At 35.2% G+C, this 22520-nt stretch overlaps 1 protein-coding gene across 1 annotated transcript; it reads right to left on the reverse strand.

The window, feature by feature from the left end:
* Nucleotides 1-5089: 5089 nt before the first annotated feature.
* LOC149235962 (B-box zinc finger protein 22-like) lies at nt 5090-5982 on the reverse strand. Its single transcript, XM_089368728.1, has one exon. It carries the CDS (start codon nt 5936-5938, stop codon nt 5090-5092), a length of 849 nt encoding a protein of 282 aa, XP_089224854.1. The 5' UTR covers nt 5939-5982.
* Nucleotides 5983-22520: the final 16538 nt, after the last annotated feature.

Genomic DNA, 22520 nt, shown 5'->3' on the forward strand with positions numbered 1-22520 from the left:
AAAAAAAATTGAAAATTAAATCAAACCAATTGTAATATAGATATATATTCATATATTAATTAATATTAATATATAAAAAATTATAAATTAAATAGTATAAAAATATCTATTAAATTTTGGTAAAATTAATTAGAAAAAAGAGATTATTTTATCTATTAGTTAGAAAATATATATTATAGAGATGCATTCATACTCACTAATATTCCAATAAATATTTATATTAATAGAGTACACATCTTTTTACACAATGAGAAAACCTAATATAGAATATTATATTCATAGAGTACATATCAATGATCATTATTAATTTTTTCTTTTAATATTTTTAATTAATTTAATCACATTTTAATTTATTTGATAAGGCTTACTCAACAAATATAATTTATTTAAAACTATTAAGAAAGGTGTATATCAACTATTATTATTATATATTTATCGTGTATAAATTATTTGGTGGACATTCTTCAACAAGTATAATTCATTTTACTTAACCATTTTAACCCATTACATTACTTAATAAATTCATAAACCAGTAATTTAATGCACCTTATTTCATAAGTATGATTATAATACATTAATTAACAAGTGCTACATAGTAACTAGTACGTGCCACTTAATTTAAATATAGCTAAATTAAAGTAAAAATAATGAATTCAAGTTACTGTTAAGGTTTAGAATCTCGTGAATTGAGGTATTTCTACCTAGTGACAATAATAATATCTTATTGTAATGATAATGTTTTTGTTGAGAAGGTTTTACATTTCATGTATAAAGTATAAATAGATATATTTTAAAGGGTAGTTGATCCTACCAAATATATTTGTGAAAAATAGCTTGAATATATTCCTTAAAAAATATAAATATTAAAATGGGATTTCCTTATTTACTTAGTTATTTGTTGTTTGAAATGGTAACTATTTTAATTTATTATTAATCATTTTTTACTATTTTCTTATTGATATTAAGTAAAATTATATAATGTTTTACTATAATTCATTTTGTTTGTTAAAATTCATTTCATTTTCATGGGTTTAAACCAAATTTTGTAATAAACAATAAATACCTAGGTAATATAAATAAGTGGTTTTTATTTTTAAAATAATTATATAATAATTAAATGAATCTATATTAATTTTTTTAAGTGTCTAACTATTTTTAACATATATTAAATAAAAAATTATGGTTTGAATAAATTTTCACTTAATTATTCATGAATTTATCCCCATATATATATATAGCTATTTAATTTGAGTAATAAAATTTTAAAGTCATTAAGTAACCATATTTATTAATTTTAAACTTGTTATTTTATAATATTTACTATAAATGTAATTTAAATATTATAAAATAATTATTTAATGATTAATAATATTTCATTTTATTATTATTAATCCTTGGCAAGACAAGCTTTTAATAATATGTTTTCTTGTTGACCATTATTAGTTGATGACTGGATTTTAGTGTGTCTCCTCCCCCTTGCACAGGGGCAATAGCCTCCCTGGTTTGATCCTCGGTCGCCTTTACTTGGTAATGCAACTTATAATTTTTAACTAAAAAAATAAATAATTATTTTTTAGTATAATTTAACAAACTAGTTTTCAAAAGTTTGATTGGACCATAACTTGAATATGTTATTACAACCTTTGCACAAGACAATGGCATGTGGATAAGTGACCCACATATTTTATGCTATAATTTATAGATATAATTACAATATTCATGCATTATTTTTAGATATCTGTGTACTATATTTTCATTCTTAAGCTTGGAAGAAAATAACACATTTTGTTGTCCAAAGGCCACAATAATAATAATTACAAAATAAGACCTAAACAAATCATATTACACATAAACAATTTTAAACATTAATAATGTTAAACTATGGAGAAAACGCAAATTTTGTTGATAAAAAATAAAGTAATACCCAATAAAAAATAAATATATAATACCATAGCTATATGTGACAAGTATAATAATACTTAAGTTATTATTCTTTTATATGTATCTTAAATATATGATAATTATAATATATTAAATATCTCCTTCACATAATTTTTTTAACTAAATTTAATTTACTTAATTAAAATTTTAGAAATAGTTTAATTGTTTTATGATTTTTTTTTTATTTCTTTTTCATTTGTTTTTTTCAAATATAATAATATAATTTTATGTGGTTTGTGTTTACTTATTTGTTGAACTATATTTCTAAATTAAAATTAAAAAAAAAAAAAATTCAAATTCTACAAATTATACAACTTAAAAATATAATTTTAACAAATTTTATTAAACAAAATTAACTTGAAGAAAAACAAAAATATATAAAAATTAAATTAAACTTAAAAATTTATATACATTCACATTATAAATAACATTAAAATGTATTAAAAAAATTATGTAACTTAAAAATATAATTTTAACCAATTTTATTAAACAAAATTCACCTGAAGAAAAACAAAAATATATAAAAGTTAAATTAAACTTAAAAATTATATACATTCACATCGTAAATAACATTAAAATGTATTAAAAAAATAGGTTAATATATATATGGGTTGGAATTTAATTCTTTTTCCCATAAAAAATTTATTTATTTTATGATAAATTTTATATTGTTAAGGTTTAAAAAACAAAATCATAAAAATAAATTAAATTATTACATTTTTAAAATTATTATTATTAAAATAATTAATATATAAATAAAAATATATATACATATGTAGCAATATTTTTAACCATGTATTTTAACAAAAAACATAACTATTTTAAACTAAATCTCAAATCTTTATTCTTATTATTAAAAACATTTTATAGACTATAATTATTATTAGAAATATTCCATAAATATTCTCTATAATTTAAATCTTTATTATCCACTAATTAATTATTAATAATTAAATTAAAATTCAAAAAATTATATTCCACAATAAACAGATTTATCACTATAACAATTTAATATTATACTAACCATATATAATTATTAAATTTATATATAAAAGATTTAGGTGTACTAACTATATATATAATTATTAAATTATATATAAGATATGTATGTCGATTATTTATTAAATTATATATAAGATATTGATGTCGATTATTTTTATGTATGTACTGTCATACTAACTTTATGTAATTATTAAATTATATATAAAACAGATTTATGTCAATTATTTTTATATTACATATTTCTAAATTTGGTTTCTTTAATTATTCATAAAAAAAATTATTATATTTATCGGTTGTTACTCAACAAGCAATCACTTACATTAATTAAAATATTTATATATCGACAACTGGATACACTTTATTTGATAATTTATAAGATATTTTATTTATATTGTTATTAAAAGAAGGTTATTATATGTATACTGGCGATATATATATAAATAAAGAGGAGGAACGATTAATAATGAGAACATACCCATTCTGCGTTTAATTTTTCGTTTTTAATATATTTAGAAATTATATCAAGTCATTTAATCAAGATTTGAATTAAAGTGAGTGACATTAATATTATTAATTTTAGCTAGGTATTTTTAATATTAATGTTTTTTTAAAAGAAAAAAGAAAAATAGATTTTATCCATTATTATATTCATGTTATTAATTTATTTTTAGTATAATTTCTTTAAATACAATTATATATTCAATCACTCATGTTATTAATTTATTTTTAATATAATTTTTTTAAATACAGCTCCATATTCAAATCTATTTTTAATATAATTTCTTTAAATACAATTATATATTCAATCACTCACGTCATTAATTTATTCTTAATATAATTTTTTTAAATACAACTACATATTCAATCCCTTTATCAAAGTGCATTCTAACTCTAACTTAAATCCTTATAAAAATTAAACGTTACTTAATAATTAAAAACATGTCACATATCCATAAGAAAGAACTAAATACATATTATTTTTTTTTTTAATTACCAAAGTCTAAACCATTACTTTGAAGAGACTGTTGGACACCTAATCCTAAAGGGTTAGTGTGGAAGCCGAAAAGACTAAGCAGTCCAAGAGACCTTGGGATCTGAAACCCAAGAGTCACATATTTGTACTATAAATGTATATCTATTGTTAATAAAAAATGAACTCACTGATTTATCTTTCCTATTCTATTGTTTCCATGTGTGTTTAATATGGTATCGGAGCTGGTTCGTTCATAACCTTCTCAATATTGTGTAAGCCACTTGTTTTTTGTGGCCTGTGTAAACCAACGCTTCTATGTCTTAATGAGTTTTTTTATGGTCCATCTTTGCAAATTAGTTGGAAGTCGTTGAACTCATATATGTTTGGAAGTTTTTATGGTATATAAAAATCATTAAGTGGCGTATTGTGTACAGTGCATGTTTCCTGCACTTCTGTTGTGCTGTCATCCTGACATTAAAACGCTTGAAGGCTGTCCTATTCCTAAACGTTCACCTGAGCGCTATCATAACCTGAGCGCTGCCCTGACATATTCATTTGAATGCGCTCAGACTCCAAAACCGGTTCATATTCTCTGCAAACTGGGCTCTGTCCATATTTAATGCATCTAAACGCCTCTGTCGTTCTGTCCACTGAGCGTTGCTTCCCCTCTGTCCTGATGATGGCCTGTTCGAGCTCATTTCGCTCTCTGCGCTGCAAATCTCATTAAAACGCTTCTGCCATTATTCTCTGTGGTATAAGTTCATCGAATCACTCTGGTGCATTAAACAGTCTTGAAACTTTGTTGGTGAGTTTCTCATGGATATTCCCGATAAAGCGCTGAAAAAAAAATTCAAAATGAATGAAGATTGTGCGTTGGTATGGACGGTTACACAGATTCATATCATATGTTTTGAGTTCCTTTTTTTAATAGCGCTACATTGAACGTCGACAGAGAACCGTTGTGAATGCTGCCTGAATTGAAATTTGGAGAGAGATGGTGCACGATTAAGCGCTTTTTGTGACTCTCCGACTGATACACGAACACGGGAATCGCTTCTATAGCCGACTTGTTGAGGCCGACTCTTTGGAGCCTCAGGGGATCCTGCTGTTCAACAAATTCAAGACCGCGGCGTCGGGAAGAACCCCTGCGCCACAAGAAGTAGCGCGTGTAGATCAAGAAACCGAAAGCAAACGCTCTAAGCAGAAGAAGCTAAAGGAAGCATCATCAAATCCAAAGATCGTCAAGTCCTCTCTTCGCTTGCCTTCCTTTGGTTGACAAATAGTTTTTCGAGGCCAATAAAGCCCAGATGCGGTTGGTGGAGATGCCATTTCAGGCACCTGTGCAAGACAGTTTTCAGAATTATCTTCCTCCGTGCTAAAGGAATTTGCAGGCCATTCTTCTACAAAGTTGGCATTATCTGCCCTGGAAGAACCTGCCTCGCCAAAGCCATAACCATTGTCCAAGTCAGGCAAATTGAGAAATTCATCCATTCTCCAGAGCGGTAGCAAATCCGAAAAATACTCAGAAACAGTACCTCTTCGGGATATGCCTCCTCCTCCTATTCCCTTCTGTACTCCTTGATGCAACGATGCAGGGACTTCCGTTGGACCATTTCTCAAGGTTTGTGGTTTTTCGTTGGTGATATCAGACGACTGTGTAGAAGTTTTTGTGGAAGGAGAAATGGTGTTCGAGGGTTCAAGGCCAACCTTAACCCCTGTCACTAGAAATCTTTGATGGGCAGCTACAAGATTGTTAAGAGAATGTATTGAAACATCGCATTGCCGGCAAAGAAGAGCTCGGTCTTCTAGACAGAAAAAATATCCCGTCTTCTCCTGGCAAATGTCACATTTGGGCGACTGAGAAGAAGGGTTGATGAGGGATACTCTCTGATGTTTGCTAGCTAATTTGTTGGCAGCGTGGACATTATTGTCACAGGCTGAACAGAGAGCAGCCTCATCAGCACAACACAGGAAAGTGGCCTCTGCTTTTTCACAGACATCACACTGGACCTTCATCTTCATCTATTTCTGCACAACACCCTGATATCTGTTTGCTATAGCTAGACCCTGGTTATAAATTCCTATTGTAAGCCTCAATTATCATGTGTGTTTAACAATATAAAAGTCGGCTTCCGAGTTTTTCGACAATATCAAGCCGGCGGAGTTCGTGGAAAATTTGAAGAGGAGTCTGAAGGCGACTCCAACAGATTCCCAAGATGTGAAGGATGTGGCACCATTGGATGTTCCAGAGCTTTTGGCAAGTCTTGTTAAGCAATCTGGCCCATTACTTGATCAACTTGGTGTAAGAAAAGATGTGTGTGACAAAGTCTTGGATGTTTTATGCAACCATAAACGGAGGGATCAACTTGACTTGAATGGTGCCTTGTCAACGGATGCCATAATAACCACTAAAGAGAGTGAGAAGAGCACTGACGAACTTGATCTTAGGATAGCCAGTGTGTTGCAAAGCACAGGTTATCGCTATCAGGCAGGACCATGGAATGAGAGTGGAACACACAATTTGGAAGAAGGAAGGCGCAATGTTGCAATAGTTACAACTGCAAGTTTACCTTGGATGACTGGAACAGCTATTAATCCTCTTTTTCGTGCGGCATATTTGGCCAGAAGTGCGAAGCAGAATGTTACATTACTTGTACCTTGGCTCTGCAAAGAAGATCAAAAACTGGTTTACCCCAACAAATTGACTTTTGATTCCCCAGGGGAGCAGGAAACTTATATTCGCAATTGGCTGGAATCGAGAATTGGCTTCAAATCCAATTTCAAGTTGTCTTTTTATCCTGGCAAGTTTTCTAAAGAACGACGGAGTATAATAGCTGTCGGTGACACTTCACAATTTATTCCGGACAAGGAAGCTGATATTGCAGTGTGGTATCGTTGCGCGTGTGCCATTCACATTTCATCTTCAATAAACCAACTGGAGTTTACAAACATTGGATTGATGGTTTGCGCAGAGACTGTTGTATTTGGACTCTCTCTATCACTCTTGGTTGCTGTATTCGTGCATGATATGTGTGTTTAACATGTGCTGATAACTCCTGTCTCATTTCAATCATAACAGTTCTAAATTTCCAGCGATAAGGAAAAGATTCTTGACATAGTATTGTGAGTGGGTGCTGCTTATTCATTTGTTCATAGTTATGATCAGTTTTTAAAAGGTGTAATTTTGACAATGGAGAATATGGCTAAAATTACTGAAGTGTTAGAATTCTTGAAAACTTTGATGCATTCTATTGATCATGATACAGTGAAAATCAGCAAGAACACTCTCTGTGATATCAAAATCTATCTGCAGTATACACAAGAAAAGGTAGAATTTTTGGAGCTTGAATCTCAGCTTCAGCAAGAAGAATTAAAACAAAGGAGTCATCATTCTGAACCTGTTTTTGTTCAGAACAGTGAAATAAACTCCCATAAGCAGCAAGTTCATTCAGATCCAATGCCCAATAAAGTAGCAGCTGTACATGCAAATGCAGAAACTCAATCTGCACTTCCCAAGCCCATCATCAGACCTTGGGAACAGCTTGTCCACAACAAGCACAGAACTGGTCTTGGATATGACAAGGACTTGTCCTTTCATATTCCAGACTATGCCAAGCCCATTCAGTTTCAGAGTGCTAGATTCATTGATGACAGTTCACCTGCTCTTCATGACAGTTCACCTCCAGCTGTTCCAGATTCTGCACCTCTTCCACCGCAGCAGCAACAACAACAACAGATCGTGAAATGCCAACACTGTGACTGAGTTGGCCATTTGAAAGATCACTGTTTTGATCTTCATCCATGTAAGCACTGCCATAAAACCAACCATTCTTCACACAGATGCTTCAGAAACAAACGTCCTGCAAGAACAAAGATTCATCTTGGATGGATCGCTTCTTGGCAATAGACATCAACAGCCAAGAAGATATTCCAAACACATGTCAGAACTTGTTCCAGAATATTGAACAGTCTTGCAGTTGAGTTTTCTCCATCATCTCACCTTGTATCTGACAGGGGGGGAAATCATGGTCATCTACAAGCTTCGAAGTCACATCAAGCGAGCTTGAGCCACAACCTACCACACCAGTTTCAGAGTTGTAGCCAGAGACAAAGATGCCTGAACATGCCTTCAGTTGGCAATCTGGGACACTTCCTCTAGCAGAAGACTCCAGCTTCTTGCTAGTTTTGGAAGAGTTCCAGGAATCGCAGAGTTGTTGGTCATCCTTAAACCATCACAGATTAAGGACACTTCCTCTAGCAGAAGACTCCAGCTTCTTGCCAGTTTTGGAAGAGTTCCAGGAATTGCATTAAGCATTCCAGAGTTGTTGGTCATCCTTCAACCATCACAGATTGAGAACACTTCCTCTAGCAGAAAACTTCAGTTTCTTGCCAGTTTTGGAAGAGTTTCGGGAATTGCACTAAGCGTTCCAGTGTTGGTGGTCATCCTTAAACCACCGCCCTTTTTACCAACATTTCATAAAGCACATTCAGCCTAGTGCTGCCGTGCATTCTTTGCACATTTTGTATTACAACTCTTTTCTTGGACTCATACATAACCCTTTGGATTAAGGGGGGGAATGTTGGACACCTAATCCTAAAGGGTTAGTGTGGAAGCCGAAAAGACTAAGAAATCCAAGAGACCTTGGGATCTGAAACCCAAGAGTCACATATTTGTACTATAAATGTATATCTATTGTTAATAAAAAATGAACTCACTGATTTATCTTTCCTATTCTATTGTTTCCATGTGTGTTTAACAGAGACACCTACTATTGTTGAAAATACCAATGGATTTTTTAAATTCTTACCGCATGCGGTTAAGTGTTGGTCGTAATTCCTTATGATTATAAGGGTCAATGCTAGATATAATTGCTATGTTCATTACATAATGGTTGTCATTGCAAAACCGTCTAAACTATTACATAAACCCTTACCTAAGATTTATTTGATACATAAATACAAAAGTTTTCTTACACTGCCTGAACTATGAACTGGTACCTCCTCCCTGTTGGTACTCATTAAAAGGGTCTGGTCACTTGCCTAGGGAAATGAGACCGCTCCTTCGCGAGTCTTCGATATGGGCTACAACTGGCCTCCAACTGCATGGTTGACCGTGCCCCATCGACGGTTCTCCTTGCAGCTGATCATCCGACGGTGGAGGCTGAGTCGAAGAACCTTAAGCTATAGTCAGGTTCAGAATGGGGCTTTTCTGTTGCCATTTTTGCTGTGGAGGGTTTCGGCTCCAACTTCTGGTAGAGGGTTTCTTAGTGAGTAATGCTCAGCCCCTTTGCAACTATTAAATTTCTGAGAGTTCGTTATTGCTGGTGTGCTCTTGTCGTTTCTCATTGTTTCTGTTCGCCATCAGTTTCTGTCATGGTTGAAGCTAGAATGGGTATGCGAGGGAAGCTTCTCGACAAGCCGGAGGTGCTCGACATCTGCCTCGGTAAGTGACAACAATTAGTTCATGTTTTTCTTTGGTGTTTTTCTTCTCGTTATGTTTATGAATTCTTGACTATCTCATTGTTCTGCCAGGTTCGCAAGCTTTGATCCTGGCAGTTTCCTTCTGGCTGTTGCTTCTCCAGGTTCATCCATTGACTTAAATCAGGTATGAGATACAGTGAACACAGTTCCATGGTTTGAGGCTTCATATTTGTCATGAGTCTTGGACTTGACTTTTACTTGTTTGGTTTATGCTATTTTCTTGGAGTTGTAATTCTTCCCCAGGTCCGACTCAGTTTTTGTTGAATTTATGTAAACCCTCATTTGATGAGATACTGAGTCTCTCAGTTTATCCGAAGACAATGCTCAAACTAGCTAGGGTTAGGCCTTAGGGATTCAGACATTCTTCATCCGGTCATAGTTGTTTTTATATAAAACTATAACCTAGGGTCTACTGTGCTTGTTCGGCCATTTCAAGATTTGGGGTCTGTCGGTTGGGGTTTCAGTTATGCCGGCATTTCACATATGTGTCCTAATAGGTGGAAAGCTATTGATATTAATGTTACTGTTTTTTTTTTTGGTGAAGCAAGGAATCCTCGCGGTAATCTGACTGTACATTTTGATATTTGCTAATATATTGCACAAGAATTTTCCTTATGCATTTTGTGGAAATTTTCTACTGTATTCTCTAATTTTTCCATGGGTTACTATTGTAATATCAATGAGAGGATTTTCTGAGTGATCTTATGCATTATCTATTAGATATATAAAATATTCAGGAAGATGGTCTTTCGATTTTCCTAGAAAGGGTTAATTTTGATTTAAGGAATAACAGAGTTGTGCTCTTCTCCTTTTTTTATAAAGATATGTATTTACAGAGCTGTGTACTTCTTTTTGTAAGGCTTGTATATATCTGCTAAGTTTTCTGAGATCACTCTTTAAATTCTATTAATGTATCTTGTAATTTTATTTATGTTTCATCCTCCTCCGATGGAGGTTTTACTTGTTACCTAAAGAAATAATGACTAGCTATATGTATTTACCTGCTATGCTCATAACCGAGCTGTGTTCTTCTTTCCTTTATAATTTATTTCACTCAATATTGGTTATTTTTATACTGTATTCAAATGTAACAGAGTTATCCTCAGTTTTTCCTTTCGCTAAAATTTACATGTACATGTATTTAAAGCTTGAATATATTATAAACATGTGCTTAACCAGATATAGAGTAGTTATACTAATTCTATCTTTAGAACTTAAATAGCTCTATCATTAGCTAAACAAGACAATCTTTCTAGATTAGTACTTATCTGGTTATCTGAACCAAATAGAATTGTTAACTCGTCTTGCCTCCCAACCTTGAGACTTGCGCCACAACGCCTCTGTCTCCCCCTGAGCTACCCGTTTCCGGGTCTTCTTTTCAAGAAGCTTCGATCTTGATCCGTAGTAGTTATCTGGTCCTAACTAGACTTAACTACAGCAGTTCCTGCCTGTCCTTATAATGTAGTTCTTTTCTTTTCTCCCATAAGTTTTTCTCCCTCCCTGATCTCAGATCCCCCATCCTCTTGATCTTTTGGGATAAAACCTTTCTTAGGAGTAGTTAGGGTTGGGTAACTGCCCAACCTAACTATTTCTTGAGAATTACATCCATCACCCTTTGACAAATGTCTTCTCATGAAATTATATTAAATCACTTTCTTGCCAAAAATTCCAACATTGCATTTCTTTTAATAATTTAAAACATAAATTCTATTTATTAAAAACTTAAATCAGTTTTCCAATTTGTTTTAATATGCAGTAAATAAAAGAATATTCACATTTACGGGGGATATCACATCTCCCCCCTCTAAGATTGAACATCGTCCCGATGTTCCTTTATGTGAATAACTGAGGGTAAGATTCCCTCATGGTCCGCTCATCTTCGTAGGTGGCTTCTTCAGGCCCAAAATGCTACCACTAAATTTTAACTTGGGTGATAACTCATCTCCGCAGTGTTACTTCTCTCCGATCGAGTATACCCACTGGTTCTACTAGGAATTCTCCTTCTGGTTCGACCTGAAATAAAAGAAAACAAAACTTTGTCAAAGTCTAAAATGAACAAGAAAAGGTTCATTCAATTGTAACCACTCCACTTACAAATATATGTATATATATATTATGTATCTATGACAGTCTGTTTTTTCGAGAGTTCGGTTGAAGCAACTCACCTGAATGACTTGCCAGTTTATTATATGTTTAGCATCATAAATGTATTTCTTAAGTAAAGAAACATGAAAAACGTTGTGTACACATATATGACTGGGTAAGGCGAGCTGGTACACCACTGGCCCAATTTGAGCTAAAATTTGAAAAGGCCTGCAAAATCGGGGTGCTAGTTTAGCACATCCGGTCCACTGCAAGGTACTTTTCTTAGCTCGTACTCGTATGTACACATGTTCCCCCACCTGGAATTCTCGGAAGCTCCTTTTCTAATCAACAAAATTCTTTTGCTGGTCTTGAGCAACTTTTAAATTATTTTGTACACTTTTCACCATATTCTCCATCTCTTCCAGCATATCTGGTCCCAACATTAGTTTGTCCTCTGGGCCACTCCAACACAAAGGTGTTCTACACTTACGTCTGTATAGTACTTCAAAGGGACTCATCCGTAGAGATGTATGATACCCATTGTTGTATGCAAATTCTACTAAGTGCAAGAAATCCTCCCACTTAGATGGTTGTTGCATCACATAGGCTCGCAACATGTCTTCAACTACTTGATTGACTCTTTTTGTCTGTCCATCTATTTGAGGGTGATATGCGGTATTGAAATGTAATTGAGTACCCAATCCCTCAAACAGGGCCTTCCAAAAGGCTGATATAAATTTCACATCTCGGTCAGAAATGATCATCTTGGGTAGGCCGTGCAATTTGAAAATATTCTGCATGAAAATATTAGCAATTTGTACCACTTTATAAGTAGATTGAACGGGTATAAAATGGGAAGAATTTCTCAACTTATCTACAACCACCATGATAGAGTCGTTTAATTTTTTTGATATAGGTAAATCATTGATGAAATCCATAGATATAGCCTCTCACTTCCATTCAGGAATAGGCTGTGGTGAAGCACCCCTCCTTGGTGTTGGTGCTATCCTTTTATCTGCTGGCACTCCAAACATTGTCCTAAATATTCCACTACTTCTTTCTTCATTCCGGGCCAAAAGAATTCCTTTCTAAGGACATAAATCATTTTCTGATACCCTGGGTGTCCAACGTAAGGAATTTTATGATATTCATCTAAAATTAGATCTTTAAGAAATTTTTGGTTAGGTACATATAGCCTTTTTCTATAAGTTAGCAGTTCATTTGGAGTAACCTCGTATCCCATCTGCTGTTCATGGCTGTTTACTACTTTTGCTTGCTGCCACAAATGTTTATACACTAAGTCTTGCATAGCTGTTTCATGAATCTGCTCATAGAAAGTAGTACGTGACTCACTAAAAGAAATTTCATATAAGCAATTTACCTTTCGACTTAGGGCATCCACAACCCAGTTTTCCTTTCCTTTCAAATGTCTAATTTCAAAATCAAATTCGCTTAGGAAATCAGCCCATCGAGCTTGCCTAACATTTAAGGTGGGCTGCTTGAAATAGCTTGTCAGGCTGTGATGATCTGTTAATAGAAAAAATCTCTTGCCCAATAAGTAGTGTCGCCACATTTTCAAGGCGTGAATCACTGTTGTTAACTCCAAGTCATATGCAAAGTACTTTTTCTCGTATTCTTTGAGCTTTCTTGACTCATAGGCTATAACCCTGCCTTCTTGTGTTAGTATGCCACCTACCCCTTCCTTGCTAGCATCCGTACATGGCACATACTCTTTATTAGGATCAACAATACTAAAAATTGGATAATGGTGAGTCAATGTTTGATCTAGTCAAAACTCCTTTAGCAGTCAGGGGTCCATTTAAAGGCCCTTCCTTTCTTTTACACAGAGGTAATAGGGTACGCCACCCTAGAGAAACCTTCCACAAATCGCCTATAATATCCCACTAGACCCATGAATGATCTTATGTTTGCCACATCCTTTGGTATTGACCATTCCATGATGGTTTTTATTTTCTCTAGGTCTACTGCGATTCCCTCCTTGGTGATAATATGTCCCAAGTATTGGATTTGTTCCCTGAAGAAGTCACACTTGCTGTATTTGGCACACAATTGGTTTTCTCTTAGAAATTGAAGAACAATGCAGAGATGCTCCTTATGTTCTTCAATGCTCCGGGAGTAGATCAATATATCGTCAATAAATATTAACACAAACTTGTCCAGCTATTGATGGAATACGTTGTTCATGAGACACATGAAAGTCGCGGGTGCGTTAGTTGGCCCAAAAGGCAGCACTTCGAACTCATAATGCCCATAATGAGTTCTGAATACAATTTTTGCTATATCCTCCTCCTTTATCCGGATCTGATGACAGCTTAACTGGAGATCAATTTTGGAGAAGATGGTTTCCCCCTTAACTTGGTCAAATAGTTTGTCTATGTGAGGTAAGGGATATTTATTTTTAATGGCCAGTTTGTTTAACTAACGGTAGTGCATACACATTCGCAACGTTCCATCTTTCTTCTTAATGAACAATACTGGGGCTCCCCAAGGAGACACACTAGGTCGAATATACTTCTTATCTAGAAACTCCTGTAGTTGCATTTTTAATTCTATTAATTCAGGTACACTCATGCGGTAAGGGGCTCGAGAGACTAGGGCAGCTCCCAAAATCAGCTCAATTGTAAAATCTATGTCTCTTTTTGGAGGTAAACCCGGGATTTCTTCAGGGAAGACATCTAGAAAGTTTTGTATCACCGGTATATTCTCTAGAGCAACAGATTTCTCCTTAGAGTCAGCATAACCTACCTGTATGGTGAAAATCTGACAACCTTTTCTGATGCATTTTGCTAGTTGGGAGGCTGTTACTGGTCTTACTTGCAGAGGCTTCTGTATGCCTTGCATTTCTTGTCTTTCTCCCTTGTCATCTCGAAAATTAATGGTCTTAGTTTTGCAGTTAATAAGGGACCAATGTTTTTCTAACCAGTCCATACCAATAAGGACATCGTAAGACCCTAATGGTAATACATTCAAATCTACCATGATGGACTAATTAGCTAATACTAGCCGGCAATTACTAACTTTGGGCAAAACTCTTCTTTTGGCTCCAGTGGCTAGTTGTACCAACCATGAGTTTTTAAACTTTTATGCTTGTAATTTACATTGTTCTATAGTCCTAGGGCTAACGTAACTCAAAGTAGCCCCGGGGTGAATCAAAATATACACAGCTTGGTCCAAAATTTTACCTTCAAATTCGATCATTGTTGGTTGCAATTCTGCTTGATGATCTTCTAGGGCCGCATTAATTTTTGGGAGACTCCTTGCTATATCTCCCATTGTAGAGGCTTCTTGTAACTGAGAGATATGGTCATCTCCTCTACATTGTGGGTAGTTCTTGATATAATGCAGGCCTCCGCATCCCCAACACTGTATAGGGGGCATGATAGCTAATTCCACTCTAGGTTTGCTTGGTTGCTCGTTAGTTCCAGCTTCGCCTGGTACTTTAAATCTATGTTGATTTTTATTAAAATTTACATTGCTTTGTCCTTTATACACCCCTTTGCTACTAGAACTTTTATTTCCTTTTTGATTGGTTACAAATTTATTTCCTTTCTTATCATTCCATTTCTTGCTCATGTCTCCTTTTGGCCTATTTTGCTGATAGCAAATTCATGCCTTACAGATCACCTCATCCATGGTCTTCGGGTTGTCAAATTCTAGTCGTTCCTTCATGAATAGAGGTAAGTTGTTGATGAATCACTGTACCTTTTCCTTTTCTTCACGTATGTACAGCATGTATCAGAGTAACAATGTGAACTTTGTTATGAATTCATCCATGGACATTTGTCCTAGTCAGAGATCATGAAATTCTTTAAATTTTTCATCATAGAATCTTTCTGTTAGGTATTTTTCTTTAAAATATCTCTGGATTTTTTCCCAGGTGATACTTTGTTCATCCACTCCTCGTACAGTCTTTACTTCCTCCCACCATAGCATGGCCTTTCCTTGTAGTTGAAAAATAGCCAAGCAGGCCTTCAGATTCTAGTCATATTCGTATAGCTGGAAGTATTTATTCATATTTATGAGCCATGCTTCAGCCGCTTCTTCCTGTTCTCCATCGAAGAGAGGGGGTTTTATCTTTCGAAACTCACCCTGTAGTTCCACTTTCTACCTCTTCTGTGTTCTGTGATTGGACACATTATCTGACTCCTCTTCATGATTTTCTTCTCCACCACCAGTTTCCACGTCTTCTATCCAGAATTCTTGTTCCCCTGATGCATTTCTATGTTCGGGGCTAGGAACTAGTGGCTGATTATTTTGTCTATCAGATAGACTCTTCATAATTTTTTCTTGTTCCTGCATTAACCTTTCATTATCTGCCCATAGCCGGGCCATTTCATCCTTTAACTCCTGTACTGTCTCCCTAATATCTGTGCCAGTGTTCTATGGCTCCTCGCCCAGCTGTACCCACACTTCAGGATTGCCCTCCTAAAATGTCGTGGCTCCTGTCCCTATTTCGGATAAGTGGTGGGTTACCTGTTCTCCTCATACTAGTTGTTCTTGCTTCCTATGTGCATATCACAAAATTTGTTATTTCCTATATTTTAGAGGTCTCAGTTTAGCAACCTGAGCCACTCTGATACCATATGTCACATATCCATAAGAAAGAACTAAATACAAATCAATTTTCTTTTTTAATTACCAAAGTATAAAGCATTACTTTGAAGAGACAACCACTATTGTTGAAAATACCAACAGATTTAGTTTTAAATTCTTACCACATGCGGTTAAGTATTGGTATTGTCCTTATGATTATAAGGGTAAACACTACATATAATTGCTATGTTCATTACATAATGGTTTCCATTGTAAAACCATTTAAACTATTACATAAACCCTTAGCTAATATTTATTTGATACATAAATACAAAAGTCTTTTTACACTACGTGAACTGTGAACTGGTATCGCCTCCCTTGTGCTAGTCATTCCACCTGCTTAGGGAAATGAGCCCACTCCTTCACGAGTCTTCGATATGGGCTACAGCTAGCCTCTAACTGCATGGTTGACCATGCCCCATTGACGGTTCTCCTTGTAGTTGATCATCCGATGATGGAGGCTGAGTCGAAGAACCTTAAGCTGTAGTTAAGTTTGGAATGGGGATTTTCTGTTGGCATTTTCACTGTGGAGGTTTTCAGCTCCAACTTCCAACAGAGGGTTTCTTAGTGAGTAATGCTTAGCCCCTTCACAATTGTTAAATTTTTGAGAGTTTGTTATTGCTGGTGTGGCCTTGCCATTTCTCATTGTTTCTATTCGCCATCAGTTTCTGTCATGGCTGAAACTAGACTAGGTATGCCAGGGAAGCTTCTCGACAAGCGAGAGGTGCTTGACATCTCCCTGGGTAGGTGACAACAATTAGTTCATGTTTTTATTTGGTGTTTTGCTTCTCGTTATGTTTATGAATTCTTGACTATCACATTGTTCTACCAGGATTCGTAGGCTTTGATCCTAGTGGTTTCCTTCCGGCTGTCGCTTCTCCACATTCATCCATCAACTTAAATCGGGTATGAGATACAGTGAACATAGTTCTAGGTTTTGAGGCTTCGTATTTGTCATGAGTCTTGGACCTGACTTTTACTTGTTTGGTTTACGCTATTTTCTTGGAGTTTTAATTCTTCCCCAGGCCCGACTCAGTTTTCGTTGAATTTATGTAAACCCTCATTTGATGAGATACCTGGTCTCTTAGTCTATCCGAAGACAGTGCTCAAAATGGCTAGGGTTAGGCCTGAGGTATTCAGACATTCTTCATCCAGTCATAGTTATTTTTATATAAATCTATAACCTAGGGTCTAATGTGCTTGTTTGGCCATTTCAAGATTTGGGGTCTGTCGGTCGGGGTTTCGGTTATGCCGACATTTCGCATATGTGTCCTGATAGGTGGAAAGCTACTGATATTACTGTTACATAATTTTTTTTTTGGTGAAGGCGAGGAATCCTCGTGGTAATCTGACTGTACATTTTGATATTTTCTAATATATTGTACAAGAATTTTCCTTATGCATTTTGTGGAAATTTTCTACTGTATTCTCTAATTTTTCCATGGGTTACTGCTGTAATATCAATGAGTGGATTTTCTGAGAGATCTTATGCATTATCTATTAGATATATAAAATATTCAGGAAGACAGTCTTTCGATTTTCCTAGAAAGGGTTAATTTTGACTTAACGAATAACAAAGTTGTGCTCTTCTACTCTTTTATAAAGATATGTATTTACAGAGCGATGTACTTTTTTTAAGGCTTGTATATATCTGCTAAGTTTATTGAGATCACTCTTTTAATTCTATTAATATATCTTGTAATTTTATTTCTGTTTCATGCTCCTCCGATGGAGGTTTTACTTGTTACCTAAAGAAATAATGACTAGCTATATGTATTTACCTGCTATGTTCAGAACTGAGCTGTGTTCTTCTTTCTTTTATAATTTATTTCACTAAGTATTGGTTATTTTTATACTGTATTCAAATGTAATAGAGTTATCCTTAGTTTTTCCTTTCACTAGAATTTACATGTACAGGTATTTAAAGCTTAAATATATTGTAAACATGTACTTAATCAAATATAGGGTAGTTATACTAATTCTATCTTTAGAACTTAAATAGCTCTATCATCAGCTAAACAAGACAATATTTCCAGATTAGTACTTATCTAGTTATCTAAACCGAATAGAATTGTTAAACTCGTCTTGCCTCGCAACCTTGAGACTTGCACCACAACACCTCTGTCTCCCCTCGAGCTGCCCATTTCCGGGTCTTCTTTTCAAGAAGCTTCGATCTTGATCCATAGTAGTTATCTGGTCTTGATCAGACTTAACTACAGCAGTTCCTACTTGTCCTTACAACACAGTCCTTTTCTTTTCTCCCATCAGTTTTTCTCCCTCCCTGATCTCAGATCCCCCATCCTCTTGATCTTTTGGGATAAAACTTTTCTTAGTAGTAGTTAGGGTTGGGTAACTGCCCAACATAACTATTTCTTGAGAATTACATCCATCACCCTTTGACAGATGTCTTCTCAAGAAATTATATTAAATCACATTCTTGCCAAAAATTCCAGCACCGCATTTCATTTAATAATTTAAAATAGAAATTCTATTTATTTAAAAACTTAAATTAGTTTTCCAGTTTGTTTTAATATGTAGTAAATAAAAGAATATTCACATTTATGGGAGATATCACGAAACACATTACTTTTCACAATTGAATTCAGTCCCTTTATACTGATATTGTATTTATTTATTTATTTGAATGTTCCATTTTGTACTTATTATCTTTTCAATTTGATTATATGTTAATGATTTTATTATGTGTAATTAGATATTGGTGAGTGAAAGGTAATGATGTCTTCCCTTTTTTCTTTACGCATTATTCCATTTGAAAGAAAAATATTATCCCTTATATAAGGAAAGAAGATGAAATGCAGTAGTTAAATAACTTTTTTAATATATAATTTTCTTTTATTTAAATTTTTTATACCTATATTCATTTTGGTTTTTTTTTTTTTTTTTTTATATTTTGAGATAATATAATCTATACATGTATGTAATACAACATTCAAATAAGTATTTATATGATATCACTAATATATAAAAAATATTTTACATGTATTATAAGACCAACAATATAAGTGTCAAGTATTTTTTCCTTTTTGGATTGTTCCATCATTTTTTTGAAACTAATAATATTATTAATCTTGAAATTAGTATGCGAAGTGTTGTGTGATATTGGTAAATCCATAGCAGTGTAATTTTTTTTTGAATCTATTAAAAAATGTAAACCTCCCCTTTCACATTAGCTTGCATTTCAGGTGAAAATATTTTCAAAAGGATGAGGAGTACATAGAACTATCATTAATGAAGGTGCTTCAACCTACATCATGTCAACTTCATGTTGGCTCACCTTGGGTTCTCCAATCCTCTCACCATCGTCGAATTCCCTTAAATCTTTCAACAACCACACTTTCATCCCAAAAGGTTACCTTGCTAGCTGCCCCATTACTTTGAGTGGGAAAACAGTAACAGTGGATATCAAAGTCGTGGATAGAAAACTCGACTATAATCTGTTGTTGGGTTGCAGTTGGACTTATGCCATGATTGCCATTGTGTCTATTGTCTTTTGTATCATCCTATTTCCATTGGATGGAAGGATAGTCACAGTGGACCAGCTATCCTTTTGCACCTCAGATTAATCCCCGATACGTAGCGGCTTTGTAACTTTAGTTGATGGTATACCTGACTCTTACGTCAGTATCGGTACTGGTCTATTGAAGCATTCTTCCCTAATGGGTTGTTTTCCCCTCCTACCGCCCACAGTTCCACAAACTTTCTCTATGGTCTCATATATTCCTCATGAACTGACCGATCCTTGGATCCTCCCAGCCCCTTTAGACATTCACTCTTACTGTCACTAGCCAAATTGGCCCACCAAGCCATTCAATCTATGTCTGAATCTCCGGTCACTTTGGTCATGACCAATGGTACCGCCTCCCCTCCCATAACTAATCCCTCTAACGATCTACTCAATCAAGTCCTACCTTCAGACAAATATATTTGAGAGATCACGTGTTTAGAGGAGCGACCTTCGAAGGATTCTCACCATTGCATTTTGATATCTGATTTGGATGCGATGCCCATACACATCCTATCCTTTGAAACACCTGAAATCATTCCCTTGAGTTACACAATTGTCCAAACTTTGGATTTGAAAGGGAACATGAGAAATATTTCAAATACATTGCTCATCGATATTTCATTCAAGACAGGCATCATGGAAATCATCCAGATTAGAGCTGCTTGCAGTCTCGAGGAAATTGCAGGCTTCACATTCCTTTTCAAGGAATTTTGTGGTGTATTTTCTTGGTCTTATAAGGAAATCCACGACATAGATCCATATATTGTTGAGAATGAGATCAAGGTTTATGAAAATGCCAAGCCTATCCGCCAAAGGCTTCACCCAGTCCACCCCCACAAAAATGCAACCATCAAGATTGAGGTGGAGAAATTGTTACATGTTGGTTTGTTTTACCCCATTCCCTTAACGGAATGTGTTTCCAATCTGGTTCTTGTAGATAAGAAACATGGCACCATCTGCATTTGTATTGAATACTGAGACTTGAACACCTCGTGTCCAAAAGATAATTATGTGACACCATTCATCGACCAAATAATTGATGATTGCACTGGTTACGAATCCTTCTCATTTATGGATGGTTTCTGAGGCTATAACCAGATCACCATAAAACCCACGGACTAGCACAAAATCGCCTTCATTTTACCTTGGGGAATATTTTCATATTGAAAACTCCCATTAGATTTAAAGAATACTAGAGAAAAATTTCAACGGGCCATGGACTACGCATTCCATGATATCAGACATATTGTTCAAGATTACTTAGATGACCTTTGTTGGCTTAGTGGGTCCTGACCCAGGTTCAGAGTTAGTTGAGCCAAGAAAAACGCTACACTAATAGCCCTTTCGGCATCAATCCACATAGCACAGATTGAAGTCTCACCTGAAGCAGTATGGGGGGATGCTGGAACCAAGTTTCCACATCCAGAGATCAGTGTGATGTCTTTCTATGACCTAGATCTGCCTTCGCGTAGATCTCTAAGACCTTAAGGCTTAGCACTGTAATTTCCCTCAATCAGCCTCTAGACCTCCACGAAGATCTATGACTGCATTTTGTGGACCCTGAACAAGAAATTTAGCTACTTACGCACACCATAGGTTATCCTTAGATCAGTATTTACTCAGATCTACCTACGTGTGCTATAACCTTAACAAGAAGTGTTATGATCTTCGCATAATCACTTAGTATTAATTGTGTTAAGATAATAAGACAGATCAAGTAAATTCACACATCAATACATCAATATTTGATGAAGACACCATTTCATCACAACATATATCACAATCATACATAATAGAAGTAAAGAGATAAGACACAGGAATTTTCTGCAACAATATTCTTTATTGATCTTCACTAAGTTTACAGACTCAATACTTCCATCTGCACTGAGCTGCAGGGGTCCGTGCACATAGCTACAGACACTACTCTAGGCCTCTACACACTCAACTGTAGAGCCTTTCCTCCCTCTAAGACTTGATTTCCTGTGCTAAATCTCTAAACTCCTTTCGTCGTAACCATAAACAAAACATAGATCTGCCTTAGATTCTTCTAAGACACACCTGTTTATATAATACCATTGTCCGTGGACCATGGGTATATCTTCAGAAACTGACTCAAGTTTACATAACTGAGGGTAAAAAGACTTTTTGACTCTTAGCTAACTCTGCGCTCCACGTCCATAATTTACAAAGACTTTACATCTTTTTACATCAAAACTTGGGCTTTTGCCACTGACCCAGGGGACCCCATCCCAATAGGCCCCCAACAAAAAGGTCATGACTCACCCTCGAGTCACTTGGTTGGCGTAGTGATCTTGCTGCAAAGACCCCCCAGCTCCACTTGCACAACTGCTACTTCAGTCGCACTTTTCGTGCTTGCCTGCTTCACTTGTTCGACCAGTTGCTCTGTAGCTAGTCCTTTGCCGGCTCGCTTGATCTTCTGCTGTGTGAGCTGCAATTTCATCAGCTTTTCCTAGATGTTGGCTGAGACTTGGTAGGCTTCATCCAACCAAGGACCCAACCATACCTTAAGCATTGCCTCCTTTTTCTGCACTGCTTCCACTTGTGCAAGGATCTTCTTTGCCTCCTACAACTTGGCGAGGCATTGCATTGTAGCAATGGAGCACGTCATCACCCTAACCTTGTTGTACTGCTGCTAGAGCTCGTGGATATTTGTATTTAATATCTCCATGGTGGGATCTTCCTACACGGTCATCACCACTTTCATGGCCTATTCAAATAAAGTTGTGCAATTAATGACCACAGCATCCACAGTAGCTATCCCCCCCTGATGGTAGCTTCGCGCTATTCCATGACTTCGGGTAGAGTCAAAGGCTTTGACTTAAGCTCCAGTTCCATGATTTTCATGTTGAGTTCAAATTGAACTCTTCCCACCTTTGC

Source organism: Pinus tabuliformis, chromosome 8 (genome assembly GCF_031772625.1).
Source record: "Pinus tabuliformis cultivar Carrire ecotype Pingquan chromosome 8, CPIR1, whole genome shotgun sequence".
NCBI classification, from domain to species: Eukaryota; Viridiplantae; Streptophyta; class Pinopsida; order Pinales; family Pinaceae; genus Pinus; species Pinus tabuliformis.

Excerpts from the sequence above, each read along its gene's own strand:
- LOC149235962 (XM_089368728.1), bottom strand. The coding sequence starts at position 5,938 with ATGAAGATGAAGGTCCAGTGTGATGTCTGTGAAAAAGCAGAGGCCACT.